Source organism: Neofelis nebulosa, chromosome X (genome assembly GCF_028018385.1).
Source record: "Neofelis nebulosa isolate mNeoNeb1 chromosome X, mNeoNeb1.pri, whole genome shotgun sequence".
NCBI classification, from domain to species: Eukaryota; Metazoa; Chordata; class Mammalia; order Carnivora; family Felidae; genus Neofelis; species Neofelis nebulosa.
This window is the reverse complement of record NC_080800.1, coordinates 34,023,855-34,046,853: the sequence shown is the minus strand read 5'-3', so window position 1 is coordinate 34,046,853 and position 22,999 is coordinate 34,023,855. Positions and strand designations below refer to the sequence as shown.

The window sequence follows — 22,999 nt, the reverse complement described above, 5'->3', positions numbered from 1 at the left end:
ATGTTGAAAATGTTTCACTTTCTTGTGTCTTTTTCCTTCCCACCAGGAAATAATAAACTTTACATGTTTGGCAGTAACAACTGGGGCCAGTTAGGATTAGGATCGAAGTCAACTGTTAGCAAGCCAACGTGTGTCAAAGGTTTGGGGTCTTTTCTTCTTTATTGCTTGAAATACTTAAACTGCATACAGTACTTTTATGCTGATTGTAATGTTCTTTAATATCATATTAAAAATAAAAACCTTTAGTTCTTTTATTCTCTAGTATTTACTTGGCCGTTATTGGTGTTTAGCTTTATTTTTTATGTGATATTCGGAACTACTTTTATATGTTAGGGTCTAACCATCACATTGATTTTAAACCCGAAGACCACAAAGGAAGTGATGATTCTTCAGTATTGCCCTTGAATATCCTTTTATTTTGCCTGTTTGTAAACCTACTTAAATATTACTGTTATTATATATACAAAGAACAACCAATACAATATATTAGAATTTTGAGCCCTGTCTCATTTGTTACAAGCTGTGGACATCATGGTTTTATGTAATTGCCGGTTTTAGAAGTTCTACTTTACCCTGCGGTACACAGTGAGTAGATGTACTGAGTGAGACATTGGGACTAGGGGTTGGTTAATACTGGTGTCCTTACGAGAACAGGACAAACTATTTTAAATCAGGACTGTCCTCAAAAACGTGGGGCGTATAATACCTTTACAAAGCTTTCTTGACATTATGTGCGAAACTTCTGTTTGGCTATAACCTGTGGACATCAGCTAAGCGTGAGTGGTGATGGAGATTCCTTGGAATGTGACACCAGCAGTATTCTTTATCTTCGTAGCCAAATTTTTAATTTCAGCTCCAAATTGCAGTGTAATTTAGCATATCCATGCTATTCATGGAAGCTGTTACGGAGCTTTCACAGTATTCCACTTGGTCAAAAAGTATTTATGGAGCACAGTCTCCTAAACCCTGGGTTTATTCACAGTCCTTATGATCTTTACTCTCAAATATCTAATACATGAGGTGACAGCATTGTCTAGACTCTGAGATCCTTGACACCAGAGGCTCTGTCCTAGTGATCTTTGCAGCCCCTATGCCAAGCACTTAGAGGGATAGTCTGTAAATTTTTTTGAATATGTAAATGAATGAGTGAAGAACTTTAACATAGGTGTATGCCTATGAACATGGGACTTGTAGCATCTCATTGTGTGAGGTAGAAGGCGACCTTGCTGATGGTGATAGCAGATGAGGGAATAGATGAGGTTGGTGGGAGGCATCATAACAGCGCAGGGGATCTCAGTACTTACTAATTACCTGTTTTGAAAAATATGTAGATGCCTAGGCCCTACCTCAGACCTACTGGTGCAGATTCTCCAGGGGCGGGGCTGAGCTATCTACATTCTCAAAGTTCCGCTGGTTATTCTGATGCACGGCCAGTTCTGAAAACTTTCGGTTCATTCATCAACATCAACTCGGGAGTCCGACAGGCCTGGGTTTAAATCTTACTTCTACGGCTTAGTTACCCTTGGACCTGGGTTATTTATCATTCTCATAACCATAAAATAGTTTAATTGTCCTATCTTTTTATATTTTTAGCCTTAAAACCTGAAAAAGTGAAATTCGCTGCCTGTGGAAGGAACCACACCCTAGTCTCAACAGGTGTAGTATTCAATCTGTACGACTTGCTGCCCTATCTGAGGACTGAGGTCGCACTGCAGTAACATTTGTGACTTTGTAAAGTTAATAGAAATGGTACCTTGGCAACAGTAAGGTTAGGATTTTTAAAAATGTAAATGGTTGGTATACTTGTTTGCCTTTGAAAATATGTATTTCAGTGTTAAATGGCTGAAGAAAATCCTCTTTTCTTGGATTATGTCAAGGGGCAGATCTCCTTACCTGTGTGCACACCTCAAGGGCCACTTGCTCCTGGTCTTGCCTTTCCCTCTTTTCTGAGGGTTAGTGGAAGCCGCCCCTGAAAGGCTATTAATGTGAGCACAATTCCAATCAAAATCCAAACTCTGTGTGTGTGTGTGTGTGTGTGTGTGTGTGTGTGTGTGTGTGTAGAAACTGACAAGGTAATTTTAAAGTTTATATGGAAAAGCACAGGACCTAGAATAGCCAAAAGAGTTTAGAAAAGAACAGAATTGGAAGACTAGCACTACTGATTTCAAGACCCATAAAGCCACAGTAATCAAGACAGTGGGCCATTTGCAAAAATAGGGACAAAGATTCACAGAACAAAACAGTCCAGAAGTAGACCCACGCGCGTATGCCCAACTAACGTTTCACAAAGGTGCCAGGATAATCCAATGGGGGAGAAAGTCATCTTTTCAAACAAATGCTGCAGGAACAAATGGAAACCCAGGCACCGATCACCGAGCCTCCTTTCCTACCTCCCTTCCGTGTTCAGGTTATTCTCACTGCCTCCAGCTTCTCCTGGGCTCTGTGCCCTCATTCATACTTTTTCCTTGCTGAAATGTCCTTCTCTTATTCAGGTTCTTACCGTTTAAGATCAGTATAAGTCTTCTTCCATGGAAGTTTCCATGGCTATTCAACTTTGACTCATGCAGCTCTCTGAACTGCTTTAGCATTCCACCAGCTCTTGTTCATGCCATATGTGTTAAATTGTGTGGTCCTATTCCACTTGGCCTTCTAGTCTGTTCCATTTGAAAGCTAGTCTTGCTTCCTCAGTTGGGTTTCATTTTTTTCCTAAAATTCTTTAAATTTTTACTGATTCAGGCTGATTTTGCCCTCAGTTTCCCCTATAATTTAATTTCACGTGCATTTTTATGACGAATTTTTAATGCATGTATGTTTTTAAAAATCTACTTTAGAGCTTACTGGCAATTTTTATTATCTAGGCATGATATACTTCATAATTAATGAAGTAAACATTTATATAGTACTTACAATGAGCCAAGTGCTGTTCTAAGAATTTTATGTCAGCTAATTTAATCTTTATAACAACTCTGTGAAGTAGGCAGCATTTTTATCCCCATTTCACAGAGGAGGAAAATGAGCCACTGAGAGGTTAAGTATAGCTTGCCCTAGGTCACACAGCTGGTAAGTGGCAAGCTGGCGTTTATACCCAGGAAATCTGGCTCTCCAGTCCTTTGTCCTAAACACAATACTATACTGCCTTCCTATTTAGCTTGAAAATTAAAATAATTACACAACATAGAGTTTTCATGTTTCTAATTATATTCTTTGTGGATTTGCCTCATTTTACTTGTTACATATTATATCTTAACTTTAATGGACATGGAAGTTAAAATTAATGAACCACATCTCTTTTAAAATAGTTAGATTTGGATTATAAACTAATTTGGAAATTACTTTCCCCTTTTTTGCTCTGAATTAATAAACTGCTACATTAGCAAGGAAATATATTCCTCACATTCTGTGCATTTCAATTGCTACTTAAGCTCTAGACTGATTTAGGAAACCTCACAAAAATATATAACCCTGCTTGTTTTGCTTCGTTTTTGACAATGAATTGAAGTTCAGCAAATTGTAGGATGATGTCAGCTTTCGTCTTTCTTCACTCTTAACAGAAGAAATAGCTGGTAACTGGCCCATCTTATAAAGATGGTGACTCTGGTATACTGATGTTTTCTTTTCCGTGTGCAGAAGGAGGCAAAGTGTATGCAGCTGGAGGAAATAATGAAGGACAGCTGGGACTTGGTGACACCGAAGAGAGAAACACTTTTCATCTAATTAGTTTTTTTACTTCCCAGCATAAGATTAAACAGCTCTCTGCTGGATCGAACACTTCAGCTGCGCTAACTGGTGAGACTTTGTTCCATTTCAAGCTGGGATCCATCCCTTTCCTTTAGACCAGGTTTTACCAACTCAGTAAACTGACAACAGCATTGCTATTTAGTTTTCTTTCATTAACTGTGTTTTCGGAAGACATTTAAAATCGAACTTTGAGTCATGACATGTATTACAGTTTTGGGCTTAGAGTCAGACTTAGCTGCTGTGCCGTCCATCTACTCCTTTAGATGTTCTTAGATACTATCTTCATTGTATAGTGAAAGTTTTATTTGCAGCTTAATGAAGTTGCTATCAGAAACATGGAAATCTATGGGATGTATGTTACTAAAATACGGTCTGTAACGGTCATTGTATCTCTCTGGCCTCCCTCTCGAAAGCCCATCTGAGAAATGTCTTCAAAATTGGAGCCAAGATCTCCCTGGTGCCTGTGAGGGAGCTGCCGGCGGGCTTGTGGGCTCCTGTCGGCAGAGCCGGTGACTTCCCGCCCGGCTCCTGGCTGTCAGGAAGGCCAGGCTCAGAGCCGCAGCCCCACGCCTCCATCTCTGTCTGCCGTCCACTTAGCAATTTGACGTCCTTCTTTTGGTTCTTGTTCTCAGTTTTCCTTTTATTTGCCTCATTATTACACCACTTCAGAGATTTAAAACATTTTCAATTTAATGAACAGACATAGGTCTTGATAATTTCCTTTCTAAAGTATCATACCCAGCTTAACTTTTTCTTCCATCGAAACCCTTGTCAGAAAGAACATAACCTAACGTGTTTCGGAGATGCTGTATGTCCTAATTCTCTGGAGCTGTGTTACATGTTTTCAAGTATAAATTATATTAAAAAAGTGAAATATATTTCTATGTATTTTTGTCTTCCTTTAAAACTTCATTTTTCACAGTGCTCTCAAGAGCAAGGTCCTCCAGGCCCTTTTGACCTAGGACTTGCCCAGGAGATGTCCAGTGCCAGTCATGCTGTCATTCAGCTGCAGGCAGACTGCTTGGAAGGAGGAACCATTTTCTGTTTAGAGACGGTAGACTAGGAAAAGGTTCTTGTAGGGAAAAACACTCTGTCTTTGCTAGTGAGATCAAGATATGGACACGATTTGCATCACATTATTCTCTGTCCTTTACCTCATAGAAGCATTTCATAATAGAAATTGAACTCTTAAGTAGCTAGCTGGTGTGAATACCTTAGCATTTTCTCTCAAGACACGTAGTTTTTCTAAATTAAAAAATCAATGGTGTGTTGGAAATAGAGTGACTTGATAGCATTGCTACCTCTTAAAACCTTCTTCCTTGTGTTTTCTTTTTAGAGGATGGCGAGCTTTTTATGTGGGGTGACAATTCTGAAGGGCAAATTGGTTTAAAAGATGTAACTAATGTGTGTGTCCCTCAGCAAGTGACCGTTGGGAAGCCTATTTCCTGGATCTCTTGTGGATATTACCATTCAGCTTTTGTAACAAGTAAGAAAGGACATTTTGGATTTATCATGGTCTCTCCCATTTCTAAGTGTTTACTCAATAATAAAATGAGCTAACATTCTACAGTTCTGTGGAAATGAGGCCATGGCCGTCTATTTAATGAAATAATTTTGGCCTGTTTTGGGTCACAGTGTTTCTCCATTTTAGTGATGAGAGTTTATAATTTCAAGCTCACTCTGACAGGCTAACTTTTCAGTGAATATTAGGTCTGTGAGAAAAACAAAATGCAGATGTTAGAAACTCTTCTCAACTTTGGTTCTCAAACTTCTTGGATTCCTTGGCGTTGGAAATGAGACCTATGGGCCGGTTTCCCCTGGGTGCATTTGCCTGTATACTTCGACCTACTCTACTCTTGTCCTGATAATTTGCTTTTATTTCAGCAAGAGAGTCCCAGGCTTTCACTGTGAGAGCAGGGATATAGAGTAGATGAAAAAAGAAGATTGCTCAGTATGGGATATGATTTCCTTTGCTGGGACTTTGCTCAGTATCCACAGTCTCTCCCTTTCCAGGGCTCCCTGGCAACCCTTTCTGCCTTAGTTAAAATATTTAAAATGTTTTCATCTGCACCAACACCAGGAGTATTGAAGTATGATCCTTCCATCTTATCAGAGTTTTTTCTAAGCACGAAAACACCTAGAGGAAGTAGTTTTGTGGCCCCTCTTACATATCTCTAAATCTTTGTTTTATACATTTACTCCGTTTTTCATGCACATCAGATTCAGATTTAGAAAGTGCTTATTGAGCCATCCCGGTGGCTCCAGATCTACCAATGACTTGGTAGCATCATGGTACCAAGAGAGGGCAAACTCCCAACTCACCTGGCATTGTTCACCACTATATCAGCTTGTGTCTCGAACAAGCTAATAATAAATATCACCGAATGAGGGAGGGAGTGAATGAACAATTAGTTGTGTTCCTTGGGGCAATGCTACCTACCAACTTACTGGCAATTTCTGGGCTTGTGGGGTGGCTCTAGTCTGTGCTCACTTTATGAGACAAACAAAAAGAGCACACAAATGGAAAAACAGTCCAAACAAAAACCCCAGGCAAAAGCATGGTCTTATATTTAGATTTTAATAGAAGTACCAGATTCAATGTTATGAGCAAACTCTGCTTTGGCCAGTAGGAAAACAAGGGGAATTGCTCGTCATAACCAGCAGGCATTACACTGAGCATTTTTGTTTTGTTTGTATTTATGCCTTTTTAAAAACAGCTTTATTGAGTGGAATTTAAGAAACAAATGAGCAAAGGGGAAAAAAAGAGACAAATTGAGAAACGGACTCTTAACTATAGAGAACAAACTGCTGGTTACCAGAGGGGAGGTGGAGGGGGTGGGGCTGGGGAAAATAGGTGAAGGGGATCGAGGCGTGCACTTGTCGTGATGAGCACTGGGTGATGTATGGAAGTGTTGAGTCACTATATGGTACACCTGCAACTAATAACAACACTGTACGTTAACTGGCTGGAATGAAAAAACAATTTTTTTAAGTCAACAGACACAAAACCAGCTTTATTGACATGTAGCTCCCATACCATACAATTCACCCATGTTAAGATGTGAGGAGCAGCAGGAAATTTATAGACAGAAGTGGAAAGAAACTCATTTGGACTTAGTGACTCCTTTCATGTGAGAGGCAAGAGGCACGAGAAAAGAGGAAGGGAGCTGACATATGGGACACTTCTATGCCAGCATTTGCTACTTGATTTTCTATGCTGATCAGTCCAGAAAACTGGTACAACTATCTTTGTAGTATTTGATCAAGTTTTAAGTGGTGCATACCAGGCATGTCCCACAACTTCCCTAAGTTCTGATTTACTAGAAGGACTCTCAAGCTTCAATAGCAGGTTATACTCATGGCTAATATTTATTACAGCAAAGGATACAGAGCAGGAACAGCTGGAAGAAGATACCTGTCTTCCAGAGAAGTCTAGCATACGCTCCCTAGTCCTTTCTCTTCTGAGGCTGCACAGGACGTGCTTTCTCTTTGGCAGTGAGCTACAGGGATGTGTGTGTGATGTCCCTGCCCAGAGAAGCCCACTGTATTCTCAGGGCCTGAGGCTTCTTTGTGGGGGGCTGGCAGTGTAGGTATAACCTGCTGGCAAGTAGTCACAGCAACTGAAACTCAGGTCCCTCGACAATGAAACCAGGTGCCCTAAGGACCCACGCTGGCATAAATCGCTGCCTCAGGTATACAAAACAAAAATGTCAAGCACTAACAAAGAATACTCCAAGGGCCACGTTCCCCGGGGTTGGTCCGTAGTCAATCGTGGTTCTCTTGGAGACGTGCAAGTGATAAGCCGTCAGATGTACCGTGTTCCCTCTTTGCTCACACCAGCGGTGATATGTTCTGTGTCAGATTACATTATATATCTACAAAGATTTTTAAGTTCCTGCCTTATAGAATTCAATTATTATCCATTTACAGAAATGGGTAAAACAAATGTACCTGCCTTCAAGAAGCTCATAGTCAGTGTGATAAGTATAGCAGAAGCAAGTCAAGACTACTAGTACGGACAAGACAGTGACTAAACATCAAGAGTTCCTTGATAAGAGAATCTTTCTGGAGGAAGTGCCATCTACTTGAGTAAAATCTGCTATCTAAAGGCTTACTCAGCATATTTACTTCACACATAAATGAGTTTTTTAAAACAAATTTCATAAAACATTTAACAAGTATTCATTAAATATTTCATATACTGGACACTGCTAGGTTCTTGGAATACCAAAATGGACAAGACAAAATCCATGTCCCTATGTGGGCTTAATGTCTAGTCATTTTGCTTTACTAAAAGTAAGTGGAAGTAAGATGGTCTTCTCTATGTCTTATGAAAGAGCTAAAATCATTTTCTAGTTCATTAGTAGTGATGGTTGTGAATTCATGAACATTTTGGGTTAGAATAATCAAGGGGAAAAGAAAACCTTAGCTTTATTTCCTTACCATGCAGTAAGAATATCTCAAGAAAGGTTAAATTTATCCAGTTGTCATTGAATGCATTTTTGGTTGAACATGAGAACGTGTACCTCAAAGACCAGTATTTTGTCCGTAGGTCTGTCATCATTGACTACTGTTCTTTTCCTTCAATAGCGGAGGGAGAACTGTACACGTTTGGAGAACCAGAGAGTGGGAAGTTAGGTCTTCCCAATCAGCTGCTTTGCAACCACAGGATGCCCCAGCCGGTGCCTGGAATTCCCGAGAAGGTGGTCCAGGTAGCTTGTGGTGGAGGGCACACGGTGGTTCTCACAGGTACGTGTGGAACTCGCTGCTGCGTTCCCAACTTTCTGTGCTGGCTAATGAAAAAAACATTTACGTTCATTTTCTTTTATTGTGATGAGAAAGCTTCACACCTGATCCACCCTCTTCACAGATTTTTAAGTCTGTAATACAGTATCGTTATCTCTAGACACAGTGTTGCACAGCAGATCTCTAGAACTTATCTTGTGCAACTGAAACTTTGTACCCATTGATAAGCTGCAACCCTTTCCCCCTCCCAACCCTGGCAACCACCATTCTGGTCTCTGCTTCTATGAGCTTGACCGTCTGAGATACCTCACATAGGCTGGCCTTGCATCTGGTTTTTACTAAGATCCCCACCTTTGATTTCCATCGTTAACACGCATTCCTGGCCTATGGAAGAAATTTGTAAGTAGAAAAAAATGAATCTTTTTGAATTGTTTTGAATCTTTTGTTTGAATAGTGGACATTTTCATGATCTTAACACCTTTAACGGCAGCAGATAACATTGTTTTAGCTTGTTTTCAAGGACCGTTTTCCTCGCCCACGCGTGTGTGTATATATATTCCATATTTATCTAAAATTGACATTATTTTTCCTGAAACATTTTCTTTTCCCTGTTCATGCTATTTTCTACATGTCATTGATGATTCTTTTCTTTGTGATATTCACAGTGTAGAAGTTGGTCATTTCTTTGTGATTTTTATGTTCTGTTATAGTAATTCATCAAAAAATGTTAAGTTTTAAATTCTAGATAATAAAAGAAAGTTAGAGCCTTAAACGCAATGTCACTTTTGGCTTTTGAATTTCGTGTTTGGTATGACATGTCACTTTTCAGGATGCTAGTCAATACGGTGAAATATATGTACTTCTTGATAATACACTTACTAAATTGCTGCCCCTAAATTTGTTCAGCATCAGATTTTTTTATGACGAGTAGTATACAGGTAATACAGTCAGTGAATTATTATGGGTTTTTTTTGGTCAAAAAGAAATGAACAGTTTCTGAAGTTACCACTTAATCGTCAAGTAACCCAAAGTTAGCATTCTAGACAAATTTTGAATAATATCCAATTCTCAGATGATCTGCTTAATGTTGCAAGGTGATTGAGCAACATTTTACCTTTAGATTTCCCTCCCTTCTATCACTTTGCCTTAACTTTTTGGTCTAAATCCCAGTCATGGTTATTAAGCTATGGTTTTCCAGAATTACAGTGCCCTGATGGGATCCTTTTTCCAGGTTAGAAATAATTTTTTTCCAAGACCTCCACTCTGAATTTTGGAAATAATTCTGGGGTTTAAGATTTCTTTGAATTTCTGCTAACAGAATGAATTTTCATATGTTTTTAGAAAGATTTATTCTAGCAGAGCCTGGGTGGCTCGGTCAGTTAAATGTGCAGCTCTTGATTTCAGCTCAGGTTATGATCTTCCAGTCGTGAGAGTGAGCCCCTCATCTGGCTTTGTGCTGGACATGGAGTCTCTCTCCCTCTCCCCGTCCCTGTGCCCCTGCCCTGTGCACATGCTCTCTCTCTCTCTCTCTCTTTTTCTCTCCAAAAAAAAAAAAAAAAGATTTATTCTAGAAATTACACTTTTAAATTAATCTTTATAAATTATCTGAAAATGTATTCTATAGGCAGAAATACAACTTATTCTTTATGTGTCATATATTTTCTATAGTTTCTACAAAGATTATAGAAAGAATTTATTAGGAGACTGAAGCTTATTCTAAAGGACACAAATATTGATTATATAATAATAATGTCATTCAGCCATATATTATAAAATACTATTACAGAAAATGAGCACCCAGATAATCCATAATACTTTTAATTATACTTAAAATTTAAAAATGCACCGAAGCGTGATATTTTCTTGCAGGATTATAGAAATTTACCTTTCTGTGGATTTAATTTTGAGGTTAAAAACTTTGCTGCCAGAAATTGTTCTCTCTAGATTCTTGCAGCCTTCAGGATGTCACAGAGCAGTAAAGTTTTCATATTTAAAATTTTTAATTTTGTGAAAAGAATAGGAGGACCATCAGGGGTGCCTGGGTGGCTCAGTCAGTTAGGTGTCCACCTCCAGCTCAGGTCATGGTCTTGTGGTCCACGAGTTCGAGCCCCGCGTCAGGCTCTGTGCTGACAGCTCAGAGCCTGGAGCCTGCTTCGGATACTGTGTCTCCCTCTCTCTTTGCCCCTCCCCCACTCACACTCTGTCTCTCTCTCTCAAAAATAAATAAATAAATAATAAATAAATAATAAACAAATTTTTAAAAAAAGAATACAAGGACCAACAGACAGTTGCCATGTTCTGATTTGCATTTGGCTAAATATGGACATTGCATAAAAAATGTAAGCGTTCCATCATTATACCATAAATAACGGGCATTTCAAAACAAATATTAATAAGCTCCCAATTCTATTGTAAAACACACTCTCTTAAATTATATACATTTATCTGTATGGAAAAGTCACTACTTTACCTGTTTTTCACATATCTCCACGGACCTGTGACAGCTTTATTATGACCCAGCCCTGGTGAGAAACCTGTGTCCCGGAGTACAGTGTGGACAGAAATGTTTAGTCCTAACTGATGAAGAAATGGACCTGAAGCATGTATTGATTATCGTTGACTAAGTGCTAAATTGAATACTTGAGAGCTATAGAATACTGTGCAAGACCTTAAAGGAAATAATAGCTAACCATCTGTTCCAGACCATTCCCTTCACTAAAGGAAAGGGCTTGGATTAGGTGATTCTATGGGGTCCCCCCCTAGCATTCTTTTTCCTTTTGTCTGTAACTCTGATCTTAAAAGCTGTTTGGGTATCATTCATTAAAATACTTTAAAGGTAATTTCAATTAGTTTATTGCTGATGAATTTATTTAAAACATAATGTTTCTACATTGACTGTAATAGGTTAGAAAATGAAACTACTGGTTGTAGTGAAGGTATGATTAGTTTCTTCTTAGAATCAGGGAGACAATGGACTCCTGTTGAGAAAGTGTCAGCCTGCAACTTGGGATACACTGAGTGAGACAGAGTGATAGATGTAATCTGGTATGTCGTCCACAGTGTTCCCGACAAACAAAACAGTCCTGCTTATAAGATGGGGTCCATAGTGAAGTCACTACAGGGCAGCAAGCTACTAGTCATGAGATCAAGTGTATTCTGAGAAATCAGAATACTATTGAAGCTAATAAAACTGGTTTTCCTAATAGGGTATTATTAATCAGCGTCAAATTACATTGTTAAATGTTACAAAGGTGATATGACCAAAAATATATTAGTTGCGAAACGTAACGTCCTTAGCTAAAAGAGTCTTAGGTCATTTTTTAAAAAATGGAAACTGTTGTCATTGCTAATCATCCAAGTACCCAAGAGCGAACCCAATAGGGTAAGGAGCAAAGTTTGTGTAGCCTGATTCAGGCTGCCGAAATGGCTTCATTTCCCAGGCTCATCTCAGTCTGCGCAAGCTAGGGTGATTATTGGCCAGCAAGAGATAGGCACTTGTTTTTTTATGTTTATTTATGTTTGAGAGAGAGACAGACAGACAGAGTGTGAGCAGGGGAGGGGCAGAGAGAGAGGGAGACACAGAATCCGAACCAGGCTCCAGACTCTGAGCTGTCAGCACAGAGCCTGACACGGGGCTCGAACTCAATGGACCCCAAGATCATGACCTGAGCTGAAGTCAGATGCTTAACCAACTGAGCCACCCAGGTGCCCCTGGTGACTTGTAATTCTCATGCAAATTCTCCTCTGAAATTGTTTTACAAAACATATTACTCTGTTAAACTACTTTTGAAAAGTAAGGAGTTTTTCTGGAGGAAACACTACTCATGTTTTTATTTTAAGGCAATGAAAGGAATTAGCTTAATGACAACTGATGCTATTTTTAAAAAGCTGAGTGCTAATTATAAGGACATGTTAGGTAGTTCACTGAGTTACGTGTCTTTAGCAATTCTTCTTATGGTTGTACGTAAAAGATAAAACCAGGCCCATGCCCTAACTTTTAGAATTGTGTGCCTTGTCATTTTTCTCTTCCTTTGTCATTGAGAATGTGTACCTAAGTATTAGGCATTCTTATATGGGTGTTTCAGAGGCACTTAACTTTCATCATGAAAGTTTGATTGTGACAGTTTTTCTAGCTATAATGGTGAATGTGTCTGCTTCCCTGCAGTCCTTTTCTTATATTTATTTGCTCATTCCCTTTCAGAGAAAGCCGTGTATACCTTTGGGCTGGGACAGTTCGGTCAGCTGGGTCTTGGTACTTTTCTTTTCGAAACTTCAGTACCCAAAGTCATTGAGCATATTAAGGATCAGAAAATAAGTTCTATTTCCTGTGGAGAAAATCACACAGCTCTGATAACAGGTACAGATGAGAATTTCTGTTACATATTTATAGAACTGGGTATGTTTTAGTACAAAATAAAAACTATGTGGAATGATCGTATCTAACTTAAGCAAAGGAATCAATAACTGACAAAATAGAAGTTCTTGTTTAATATGCCAAAGTGTAAAGTTGTAAACTCTTTTTTAGTATTTGTTCAATTTAAAATCAGTGTAAATGATCCAAAGATTTAGAACCTCAAAACAAGTATTATACTCTGGCAGAAAGCTGGAATCTTTTTGAAATTGCATCAGTTTGCAGGCTCTTAACTCTGCTCAGGCCAGAGGAAAAAGTCTTATGAGAAAGAACCTACTATAAAAGAGTCTCCACGTTCAGTCAGACACGGCTATATTCTGGCTGAGTCGGTTCCTACGAAGCTTTTGCCACTAGGAGGCGTTTTCAGGAGTGACTCTGGTACTTTCTCCCCAGTGATGGAAGGGCACCTCAAAGGCTGCTAAGTGGACACCTGAGTCCTCGAGATCTTTCGCTCTGTACTTTCTCCATTATCCATGGAGACTGCTTTGGGCCTGCTTCTCAACCTTAGAAACCATGTGCTGCTAATATGGACTCAATATAAGATTCTCCCTTAGAAATGACGCCCTTACTTTACCTGTAGATAATTGATATACTGCACAATTATCATTGCTTTGGAACAAAAGCCTCTGTAATTTCAGTCTTTCTGGCTCACATTTCTATCTAAAAATGAAGTCAAACATAAAAAGGCAGAAATCATACAGTGTTTTGAAATAAACCAGATACTGGTATTTCCACATTTGTTTCCTTCTTTCTAAAAAAGCTACTGCTAAATGAAGCTCATCTAATGGTATCTAGTTGGGGGAACTGGTAATCTGCAAACACAACGTACTACCATGCATTGCCCTTTTTCCCCAAAGAGCCTTTCAGAGAGAACTACCTGCCCATTTTCAAGTATCAATGTCCTTGTTAATGTAGCATGAAATCAAACTATATAGAACATAAAGAATTATTATTCATTCATGGTCCCGCAAGGGTTGTTGATATGTATCCCTTACTGCAGGGTCTTTATGTCAGTTTTTCATCAACTGTCCTTACTGCTGTTTTTCATCAACTCTAAATTGCCATAGATGGTAAATACATACTTTTTATGGATCATCTAACATACAATTAGACTATTTGGTTAAATTTTGATACTACCTTTCCTCCTGATGGAAGAAGTCATAGCACAAATAATTGAACATTAACTTGGTTTGTCTTTTTGCTCATGAAGCCTCCTCAGGGGGCAGGTGTTATGAATTTTTTTCTTCCAGGACTAATGAGAGGTGTGTAGTGAGTTATCTGTAATTTCTTGCCAGTTCCCCATTATGTAGCCAGTGGCTTATGTTTTAAACAGCTCTCAAGCTGGAAGTACAATAAAGTAGCTTGGATCAGACTTTATTTTTTCTGGCTATAGATCATCAAGTTAAAACACAGAGCCTAAAAAGCACTTTGGATAAAGAAATGAGGGGTCAAAAGAAGAGGAAGAAGGGAAAAGGATGATAAGGAGGGTATCTAAAGAAAAGAAATTAGCTAATACTAAGTATTATAAGAGCCTAAATTCAGGGTGTAAATACTGCTTATTGCTTATTTATGGTTTTTGAACTTGACACTTTACTGCATAATGTTATTTCTCATTTTTCATTTAGTTCTCTTGAATTTTCTTAGGATGACATTACTTTGCCCTCTTAAACTAGAAGTTCCCAAATGAGATCTTAACATGTCCTAGCTCAAAACCATTCATTCAGGGGCGCCTGGGTGGCTCAGTCGGTTAAGTGTCCAACTTTAGCTCAGGTCATGATCTCGCGGCTTGTGAGTTCGAGCCCTGCGTTGGGCTCTGTGCTGACAGCTCAGAGCCTGGAGCCTGCTTCTGATTCTGTCTCCCTATCTCTCCGCTCCTCCCCTGTTCTCTCTCTCTCTTTCTCTCTCTCAAAAATTAATAAACATTTTGAAAAAATTTTAAAAAACCATTCATTCAGTTTATTGCCCTTAAGATAGAGTTTAAAAATTCTTAATATGAACTAATTGGGTCCTCTGTGGTGTGGTTTCTTCTTACCTCTTCAGACTCATCTCCTTCCATTAGTTGCCTTTCAGCTTCTTGACTGTGTTATGTTTTCTCTTGATTCAGAGCCTTTGGATGTGCTCCCTTCTTGCAGCTAAAATCCTAACCATCCTGTAGGTTTCAGCTTGAAAGCCTTCCTAACCCCCACACTAGAAAGAAATCCCCTCCTGCCCCCCTTTCCTTTTGCTTCCATGACCTTTTCCCCCACCTGAGGGAGAAAGTGTGAAGGAGGGCTTGAGAAGAGGAGCAAAGGTTCAGAATAGCCGCTGTGGCAATGGGCAAAGGGTTAACTGCAGAGAAGCAGCCAGATGACTCCCCATCATCGAAGGGGTCCTCGGTTATTGGTATAGGGACTAGTCCACCTGGTTGGTTTACGGCACTTCCTTCAGGGGCATTCCACGGCCCAGGGACCGAATTAGTAAAAGAGACAGTTGGATTGGTCCAAGCTAGTAGTTCTCCACCGGTGGTGATTTGTCCTGCAGGGACACATGACAGTGTCTGGAGACATTTTTTTCTTGTCCCAACTGCAGAGGCAGGGTGTTTTCTGGACATTTAGTAGGGAGAAGCTATGGATGCTGCTCAACACTCCACAAAGCACAGGACAGACCCACACAGCCAAGGATTCCCTGACACCAGATGTCAGTGGTACCCAGGTTGAGAAACCCTGATGTAATCAGTGGCCTGAGGGGGAAAAACTAGGTTGCATTGGAACATAGGGGGCTCAGAATACAAAAATCTCTTTCCCCTTGAGAAGATGGCGCACATCACAAGATCGCTCACACTGGGTTGCTGCTGTTGCACACAGTGCCTCACACGACCAGGCTTCAAATTCACAAGCCGCCAAGGGCTTGATGATTTTTCTCAGAGTATCTGTTGCCTAACGTTATGTGCAGGACCACGGAGACCACATAGGGTGTGGAAATATCAGTGAATCAGAGTAAATATGGTGTAGAATTTGAGGGGGAAAATCATAATTGCAATGTAAGTAAATATATCTGTCTGTTTATAAGTAGATCCATATAAGTAAGCCTTTTATAATTCTCTCTTTTTTTGCATTTTAGATATAGGTCTCGTGTATACTTTTGGAGATGGTCGATACGGAAAATTAGGTCTCGGACTGGAGAACTTTACCAATCAGTTCATTCCCACTTTGTGCTCTCATTTTTTGAGATTTATAGCTCAATTGGTAAGGGCACCACATTTCCATGTTTACATTTTCATATTGTAATACTTGAGTTTCAGTATTTCATAGAAACTAAGGAATTTTATGTTTGTATAAAAGAATATCATGCCTATATCTAATCAGTATATTCGTCTCCTAAAAGCCAAACGTCAGACATCATGCCACTTGGAAAATCTGTCCCTTTCCCACTTTCCCTCCCGTCAGCATCTTCCTTTTCGCCCTAATCTGGACTCTTCTGCTTCGTTCTCCTGTGTCTCTTGAGAGCCAGAACAGTGCCATGCCTGGCAGCTTTGTGGCCTCTGCCAGCGCCCAGCAGAGTATCTGACAGTAGTCCACTGTCAATATTTGTTGAATTAGATCTTACTGAGTCTTATTTGAAATGATAATAATTTCAGGGCCCCTGGGTGGCTCAATCGGTTAAGTGTCCGACTTTGGCTCAAGGCATGATCTCGTGGTCCTTGAGTTGGAGCCCCACATTGGGTTCTGTGCTGACAGCTCGGAGCCTGGAGCCTGCTTCGGATTCTGTGTCTCCCTCTCTCTGACCCTCCCCTGCTGGTGCTCTCTCTCAGCATAATAAGTAAACATTAAAAAAGAAATAATAATTTCAAAATATTATGAAGTAAAGGTTCAGAGTATGCTATTCTTATAACCACCACGTTGAACACTATAAAGACACTAAAAATCTGTGTCTTGCAAATGCTACACAACGGCGGTTTAGGCATTTTATTGAAAACCAGCTATTTCTGAAAATCCTTTGGATGTTGGTTTCATTTTTCATTGTTGCACCATCGTGCATGCTTACCTTTCACTCTAAGGACTTTGAAGCATTAAAATAAAAAAAGTGTTCATGTAAAAAAAAAGGTTTGGAGATTTAATTTCCCCAAGAGACTGATTTATGCTTGGATCACTTTTTTCTAAGTAGAACTTCTCGGAGTAATTTTTTCAAGGTGTTAGTGTTGCTCCCAAATTAAAATAACGTTTTCTAACTAGTTAGGAGAAATGTAATGTGCCAAATAGTTTTTTTCTCTATACTCTATAAAATTGGAAGTAAAATGGTACGTTAAACTTGTTCTCATTTTCAATCGCAGTGTTTAAATTATATATATATTGCCATCCGTGTGTGCGTATGTAACTTGGGAGGGGGGCAGACAGACTGACTGACTACCTAGGAAGTCTACCATTAAGTAAACGTTTTGTGGCTGCCAACTGTTAAAAACCCCTTTGCATTTGAAGCCAGTGTTGATTGATTTATCTGTGGTTTTATGCTGCAGGTGTCTTGTGGTGGATGTCACATGCTAGTTTTTGCCGTTCCGAGACTTGGTGGGACAGAAGAAATTGAGTTAGAGGAAGTTAAGGATGCTTGCTTCCATGCAGCGGCTTCTCTGCCCCTCCGCGATCTGAACTCAGGAAATGTTTTGCAAACAACTCTATCAGCACGTGTGCGGCGACGAGAGAGGGTACAAATTGTGGCCAATTCTATATCATGGCACTACAAAGAAAACAAAAAAATTCATTTTCTTTTTAAATCAAAGAAGGGTCTTTTAAGACAGATTTACGAAATAAAATGGTTAGAGTTTCAGGCTTACAAACTTGAAGCAAATTCAGAGTTAAGCTGTTACACACACAAATGAGAAAATTCAAATGATCATGGATAACCTTGACTTACCGAGAGTGGATACAAAGCAAGGATACAAAGCGTCCTTTTAGAGGCCTATCTCAGCTCTTCACGTTGAATGCTGAATTGTTTTCTCACCTCTATGTGCATTGATTCTACTTTGCTTTTTATCTGTTGGCTATACCTCGTGAGCTGTGGAAGGTTATCCATTATAAACAATGAAATGTAAGAAACAGAAATAAGGACTTCCATTCGAGATAGGGAGTGTTCTTTCTCATTGAGATTTAAAGGTTCTCATTCAGCTTTAAAATGATTATTTCAATAACAATATTTAAAAAAAGAAAATGTCAAATAATTTTAAAGGAGACATTCCTTTTTAAAAAAATTAAGTTCCAAAAAAAAGAGGTTAGAGTGGGAGAGAGCCAAAGCGTAAGAGACTCTTAAAAACTGATAACAAACTGAGGGTTGATGGGGGGTGGGAGGGAGGGGAGGGTGGGCGATGGGTATTGAGGAGGGCACCTTTTGGGATGAGCACTGGGTGTTGTATGGAAACCGATTTGACAATAAATTTCATATATTAAAATAAATAAATAAATAAATAAATAAATAAATAAATAAATAAAAATTAAGTTCCAAAACATTTTCCTTTTGAAGTAAAAAGGTTAAGTTTGACTTTTTGTTATGAAAAAGCATATATAGAAAGATTGAGAAATATCAGTGTTTTGGAGTTACTCTTTTTGTTTAGGCCTCATGACTGATTTTTTGTTTCCTAGCAGAGAAAATACATATACGCTTTTCCCCATCATGTGAAAAACAGGCTTCTAACTTAACAATTTAGAGCAATTTAGATACAGAGATAACAGAACAAAACATTTTTGAGTTCTTGGGGATTATTTAAAAATGAATGTGGGACAGTGGGTAACTTTGAAGTCTCTTTCTTAAATATTTTTAGCAACTGGAGAACAGTTTATATCAATATTAAAAACATCCTCTGTTTATTTAACCTGTTTATTTTAAAGGAGAAATCGCCTGACTCTTTTCGAATAACACGAACACTACCTCCACTTGAAGGGAATCCTGTGCCACCTGTTTGCTTTCCCCCCATTCCAGTTCCTTTCCATATGTCTGCAATTAATCTGCCAGAGACCATGATACCTGAAGATGAAGACCTCATGCAGCCAATGGAACCAGGTAACATCTGATACTCTGCAGGCTCACACAAGAAATGTACCTTTTATTTCTGTTGTTTTCATGTTTATCTTAAGATGTTTTTGTCAATTAGTTAAAATGTCTTCCTAGTTAGAGGCTGACATCTCTTATCTGAGCTCAAGTCCAGGAATACTCTTACAAATACAGAGCATCATAAGTGACCCTAGAAATCCCGTGTAACAATAGCAGTGTATTTTTATAGAGCAATGTATAATACACATAGTACCTTCTCTTATATCATCTCCTTTAAATCCTGAAGCAATTCCATGAAATAGGTGGGAGTTAATAAATTTGTTATTTTTATAGATAAGAAATGCAAGGTTTGAAGAGACTGAGTGACTTGGTCACAGCCACTCAGCTTATAAATGAAGTGAGCAGGATTCGAATACTAGTCTTCTGGTGGACCTATGTGAAGTCCTGCGTTTAGATAGTATAGCATAGTGGTTAAGAGCATGGGGTATGGGGTTCAATTGACCCGGAGTGGGATGTCCGCTCTGACATTTATTGACTGTGTGATTTACTTTGGGAAAGTTACTTAATTTCTCTGAGACTTAGTTTCCCTATCTTTGAAATGAGTCTAATACTTCTTTAGAGAGTGATTGAGATTAAATGAGATATGGTATATAAAATACTTAGCATTGAGCCTAGCACCTCTAGGAACCTCTTTGTAAGTATAATCTTGGTTATTATTAACACCTCTACCTCACTGCCTATTAGATATACATTTTATGTTTTATTTTTTTAACGTTTATTTATTTTGAGATAGAAGGAGAGCGCGAGCAGGGGAGGGGCAGAGAGAAGGGGAGAAAGAATACCAAGCAGGTTCCGTGCTGTCAGTGCAGAGCCCGACATGGGGCTTGATCTCACGAACCATGATACCATGACCCGAGCCAAAATCAGAGTCGGACGCTTAACTGACTAAGCCACCCAGACACCCCCATTTAATGTTTTAAATTGTAATCCCAGCTCCTTGGCTATGTAGTCCTCTTCTAAGTAATTTTGTTTACAGGTATTTGTGTATCTTAAGAGGGTATGTATGTTACTGCAGGGAATGTGCATGGATAGTAGGGGCAGGGTAAGAATCCAGGACCCAAGAGATCAGAGTAAGCAGTAGGTTTGGAATTAAGATAATTTGGGCATCTGGAATTAAGAACCATGGCACAGAGAATTTGTAGTGTCTTTGGGATCAAGAACCTAGACAGAAGTTGAGGTCATAAAAGCAAGAATTGTACGCCATGAGAATAGAATATTACCTACAACCAGGACCTTCGTAAGGAGCTGGTTTCTTGCATCTCACACACAACTTTTGTATGATCCCTTTTGAGATAAGAATCACTGGCACCATTCTGTCCTGTACATGGAAAAAGCCGAGTCTGACAACAGTGTGTACAAGGAAAAGAGAAGTTTACAGTTTGGGGGAAGTCGTTTCCTACCTTAAGAGATTTGAATGTGAACATGTACAGAGTTTTGTAGCTAGATCCAAAAGAAAAGTGATCCCTTATCTTTTTGTGGCTGTTTGCTAAAAGTGTCTACAAAGTATTCTGAAAGTTATGTCTAACATATAATGTGACTTTTTCTAAATTATTTGCAGACTTCAGTGTTTATCAGGGAGGTAGAAAGGTCAGGGAAGATCTTGCTGAGGAGGTGACATTTAAGCTAAAACATAGAGAATAAGAAAGACAGCCACATGAAGAGAGAGAATGATATGCATTTTAGGCAAGGAAAATAATGTAGGCAAAGGTTTGGAGGCAGTTTATAAGAAAAGGAAGGAAGACCATTGGAGCTAAACAGTGGGGAAAAGGCTAGAAAGATGCTGAAGAAAGAATGGGAAAGTATTCTTGATTTTATAGGCTGTGAGAAGCCTATTTTATTTGAGTGTTTTTCTTAAGTGCAATAGAAAGTCATTAAAGGGTTTTAAACAGTGGAGTGATGTGCTCCAATCCAATTTACATTTTAAGATGCTCCGTTTGCCTCTGTATGGATTGTAGGGAGGAAAGACCAAAAGTAGGAAGAACATTTAGCAGCCTTTTGCAGGAGACATCAGTGTGTGGTCCAAGGTGTTTGCTGTGGAGATGGAGAGAAGGGGGCAGATTGGACATACATTTTAGACAGAACTAACTGGATTTGCCAACCTTATTAATGGATTACACATAGATGTGAAGGAAAGGGAAGAATCAAGGATGGTTCCTAGGCAAGAAGATGGTTGGCAAGCTTGAAGGAAAAATTAAAAATTGAGTTTGAGATACCTGTGAGACATCGAAGCAGAAATATCGAGCAGGCAGTTGAAGATGCAAGCCTAAAGTTCAGAAGAGAGGTCTGAACTAGAGAGAGAACTTTGGAACCCAGACAACACAGAGATGGTATTTGCAACCCATGGGACTTGGTGAAATCACCTGATAGATAGAATCACCTACTAGCTAGAGAAGAGAGCCCAGGATTTTGCCCTAAAAACATCTAACATTTAGAGTGTTTGGGAGGAAGAGCCAGCAGAGAAGCTCCATCAGCCAGTGGGGTAAGAGGGAAATCAAGAGAGAGTAGGGTCCTGAATTCAAAGTACTGCTCAGAGGTCATGGAAAAAGCTCAAAGAAGCATCCCATGGATCTGGCATCGTGGAGAACACCGGTGATCTTGACACAAGTAGTTCCAGGGGAAGATGAGGGCAGAAACCAGAGTGTTTAGAGTTGAGGCATGAATGGGAAATGAGGAAGTGAAGAGATGGGGTGTGTAGATAACCCTTTTGCATATTAGTCATGAAGAGGAGTGGAGAAAAGGGCTGGCAGTTAGAGGGAGATGTGGGGTCAATGGAAAATGTTAGAGCATTTTTGTATGCTAATGGACACGAGCCAGTAGTCCCAGATGGATTGGTAGCACACGAGAGCGATAATCCCCAAAGTGCAAAACTCTTGAGGAGAGTGGGGCTGGCATACCGAGCAGTCTTTGATAAGAGGAAAGACACATCCTATATTTTAACAGGAAAGTGGAGGTAAATGTGTCCATTTGTTGGTGGGAAGATAAGGCAGATCAGGTCTGATGACTTCTATTTTCTCAGTCAGGTATAAGGCAAAGCTTAAATGATCTACTGTCTCTTTTCCAAACCTCCATTCTCTGCCGTCTCCAAACTATCCTGCTTAGCATTTCCTATGTTAACCTTCCTCAGGCACAGTTCATTTCCTGTCTGTTCCAGTGTCTTCTGAGAATCCCTAATATTTTTTTAATTAAGTGTAAGTTTCCCCATATAACTCCCAACATGCTTTTCTAGCTTCATCTGTCAATAGTCTTTTTCTTATAACCTTAATTTAGGTCACAGGTCTGTAATCTACAGCTCATGAGCCAAATCTAGCCAGCTGCTTATTTTTGTAAGTAAAGTTTTATTGGAACTCAGTCATGCCATTCCTTTATGTAATGCCTATGGCTGCTTTTCCACTACAGTAGCAGCGTTTGAGTCATTAGGACAGAGACTATATGGCCACAAGGCCTAAAATGTTTGCTATGTGGCCTTTTACAGAAATAGTTTACCAGCTCCTAATCTTGATCAAACTGAGCTCTTCACAGTCAGACTTAGCGGAAAAGCTGTGAAGTCAAGACACACCTGACATTGACACTTGGCACTTAATAATTTGTGAAACCGAGATACACTACTTACCTCTCTTGTTGTCATGGAGGTCACTCAACATGTATGAAGGCGTGCGCTCCCAGCACATGGAAAGCCTTCATTACAAGTCATTCTGCCACTTCTCTTAGTGCTGGGCTTCCTTTTCTTCTCTGCCCACTTCATCTACTCCTCTCAGAATTCTGCTCACTCTTCCCTGCACCTCCTCAGTGAAATATTTCCTGATTCCCAACATTCGGGTGTGATTTCTCATGCCAATATATCACATATTTTATATTCCCTTCTAGACTGTAAGTTCATTAAGAAATAGTAGTTACTTAAGTTGATTATCTCCTGCATAGTACCTCACGTGGAATAAGCACAAACTGGTTATTTGCTCATTTGAATTGAATGTATTTACAAGGGACAGATCAGTGGGGACTGGTGTTTTCAGCGAAGACTTCATTCAG

At 39.4% G+C, this 22,999-nt stretch overlaps 1 protein-coding gene across 9 annotated transcripts in view; it reads left to right on the top strand.

Annotated features, from left to right (window-relative positions):
• RPGR (retinitis pigmentosa GTPase regulator) overlaps positions 1-22,999 on the top strand; it is an 88,359-nt gene that overhangs the window by 5,461 nt on the left and 59,899 nt on the right. For 8 of the 9 annotated variants that reach the window (XM_058713335.1, XM_058713334.1, XM_058713332.1 and 5 more), the window contains exons 3-11: positions 47-139; positions 1,594-1,656; positions 3,628-3,786; positions 5,075-5,224; positions 8,329-8,487; positions 12,686-12,841; positions 15,995-16,119; positions 17,388-17,573; positions 18,751-18,922. In XM_058713335.1, coding sequence (XP_058569318.1) covers positions 47-139; positions 1,594-1,656; positions 3,628-3,786; positions 5,075-5,224; positions 8,329-8,487; positions 12,686-12,841; positions 15,995-16,119; positions 17,388-17,573; positions 18,751-18,922 — 1,263 coding nt within the window. The remainder of the gene's footprint in view (positions 1-46; positions 140-1,593; positions 1,657-3,627; positions 3,787-5,074; positions 5,225-8,328; positions 8,488-12,685; positions 12,842-15,994; positions 16,120-17,387; positions 17,574-18,750; positions 18,923-22,999) is intronic. The other variant, XM_058713329.1, reaches the window with a different exon arrangement.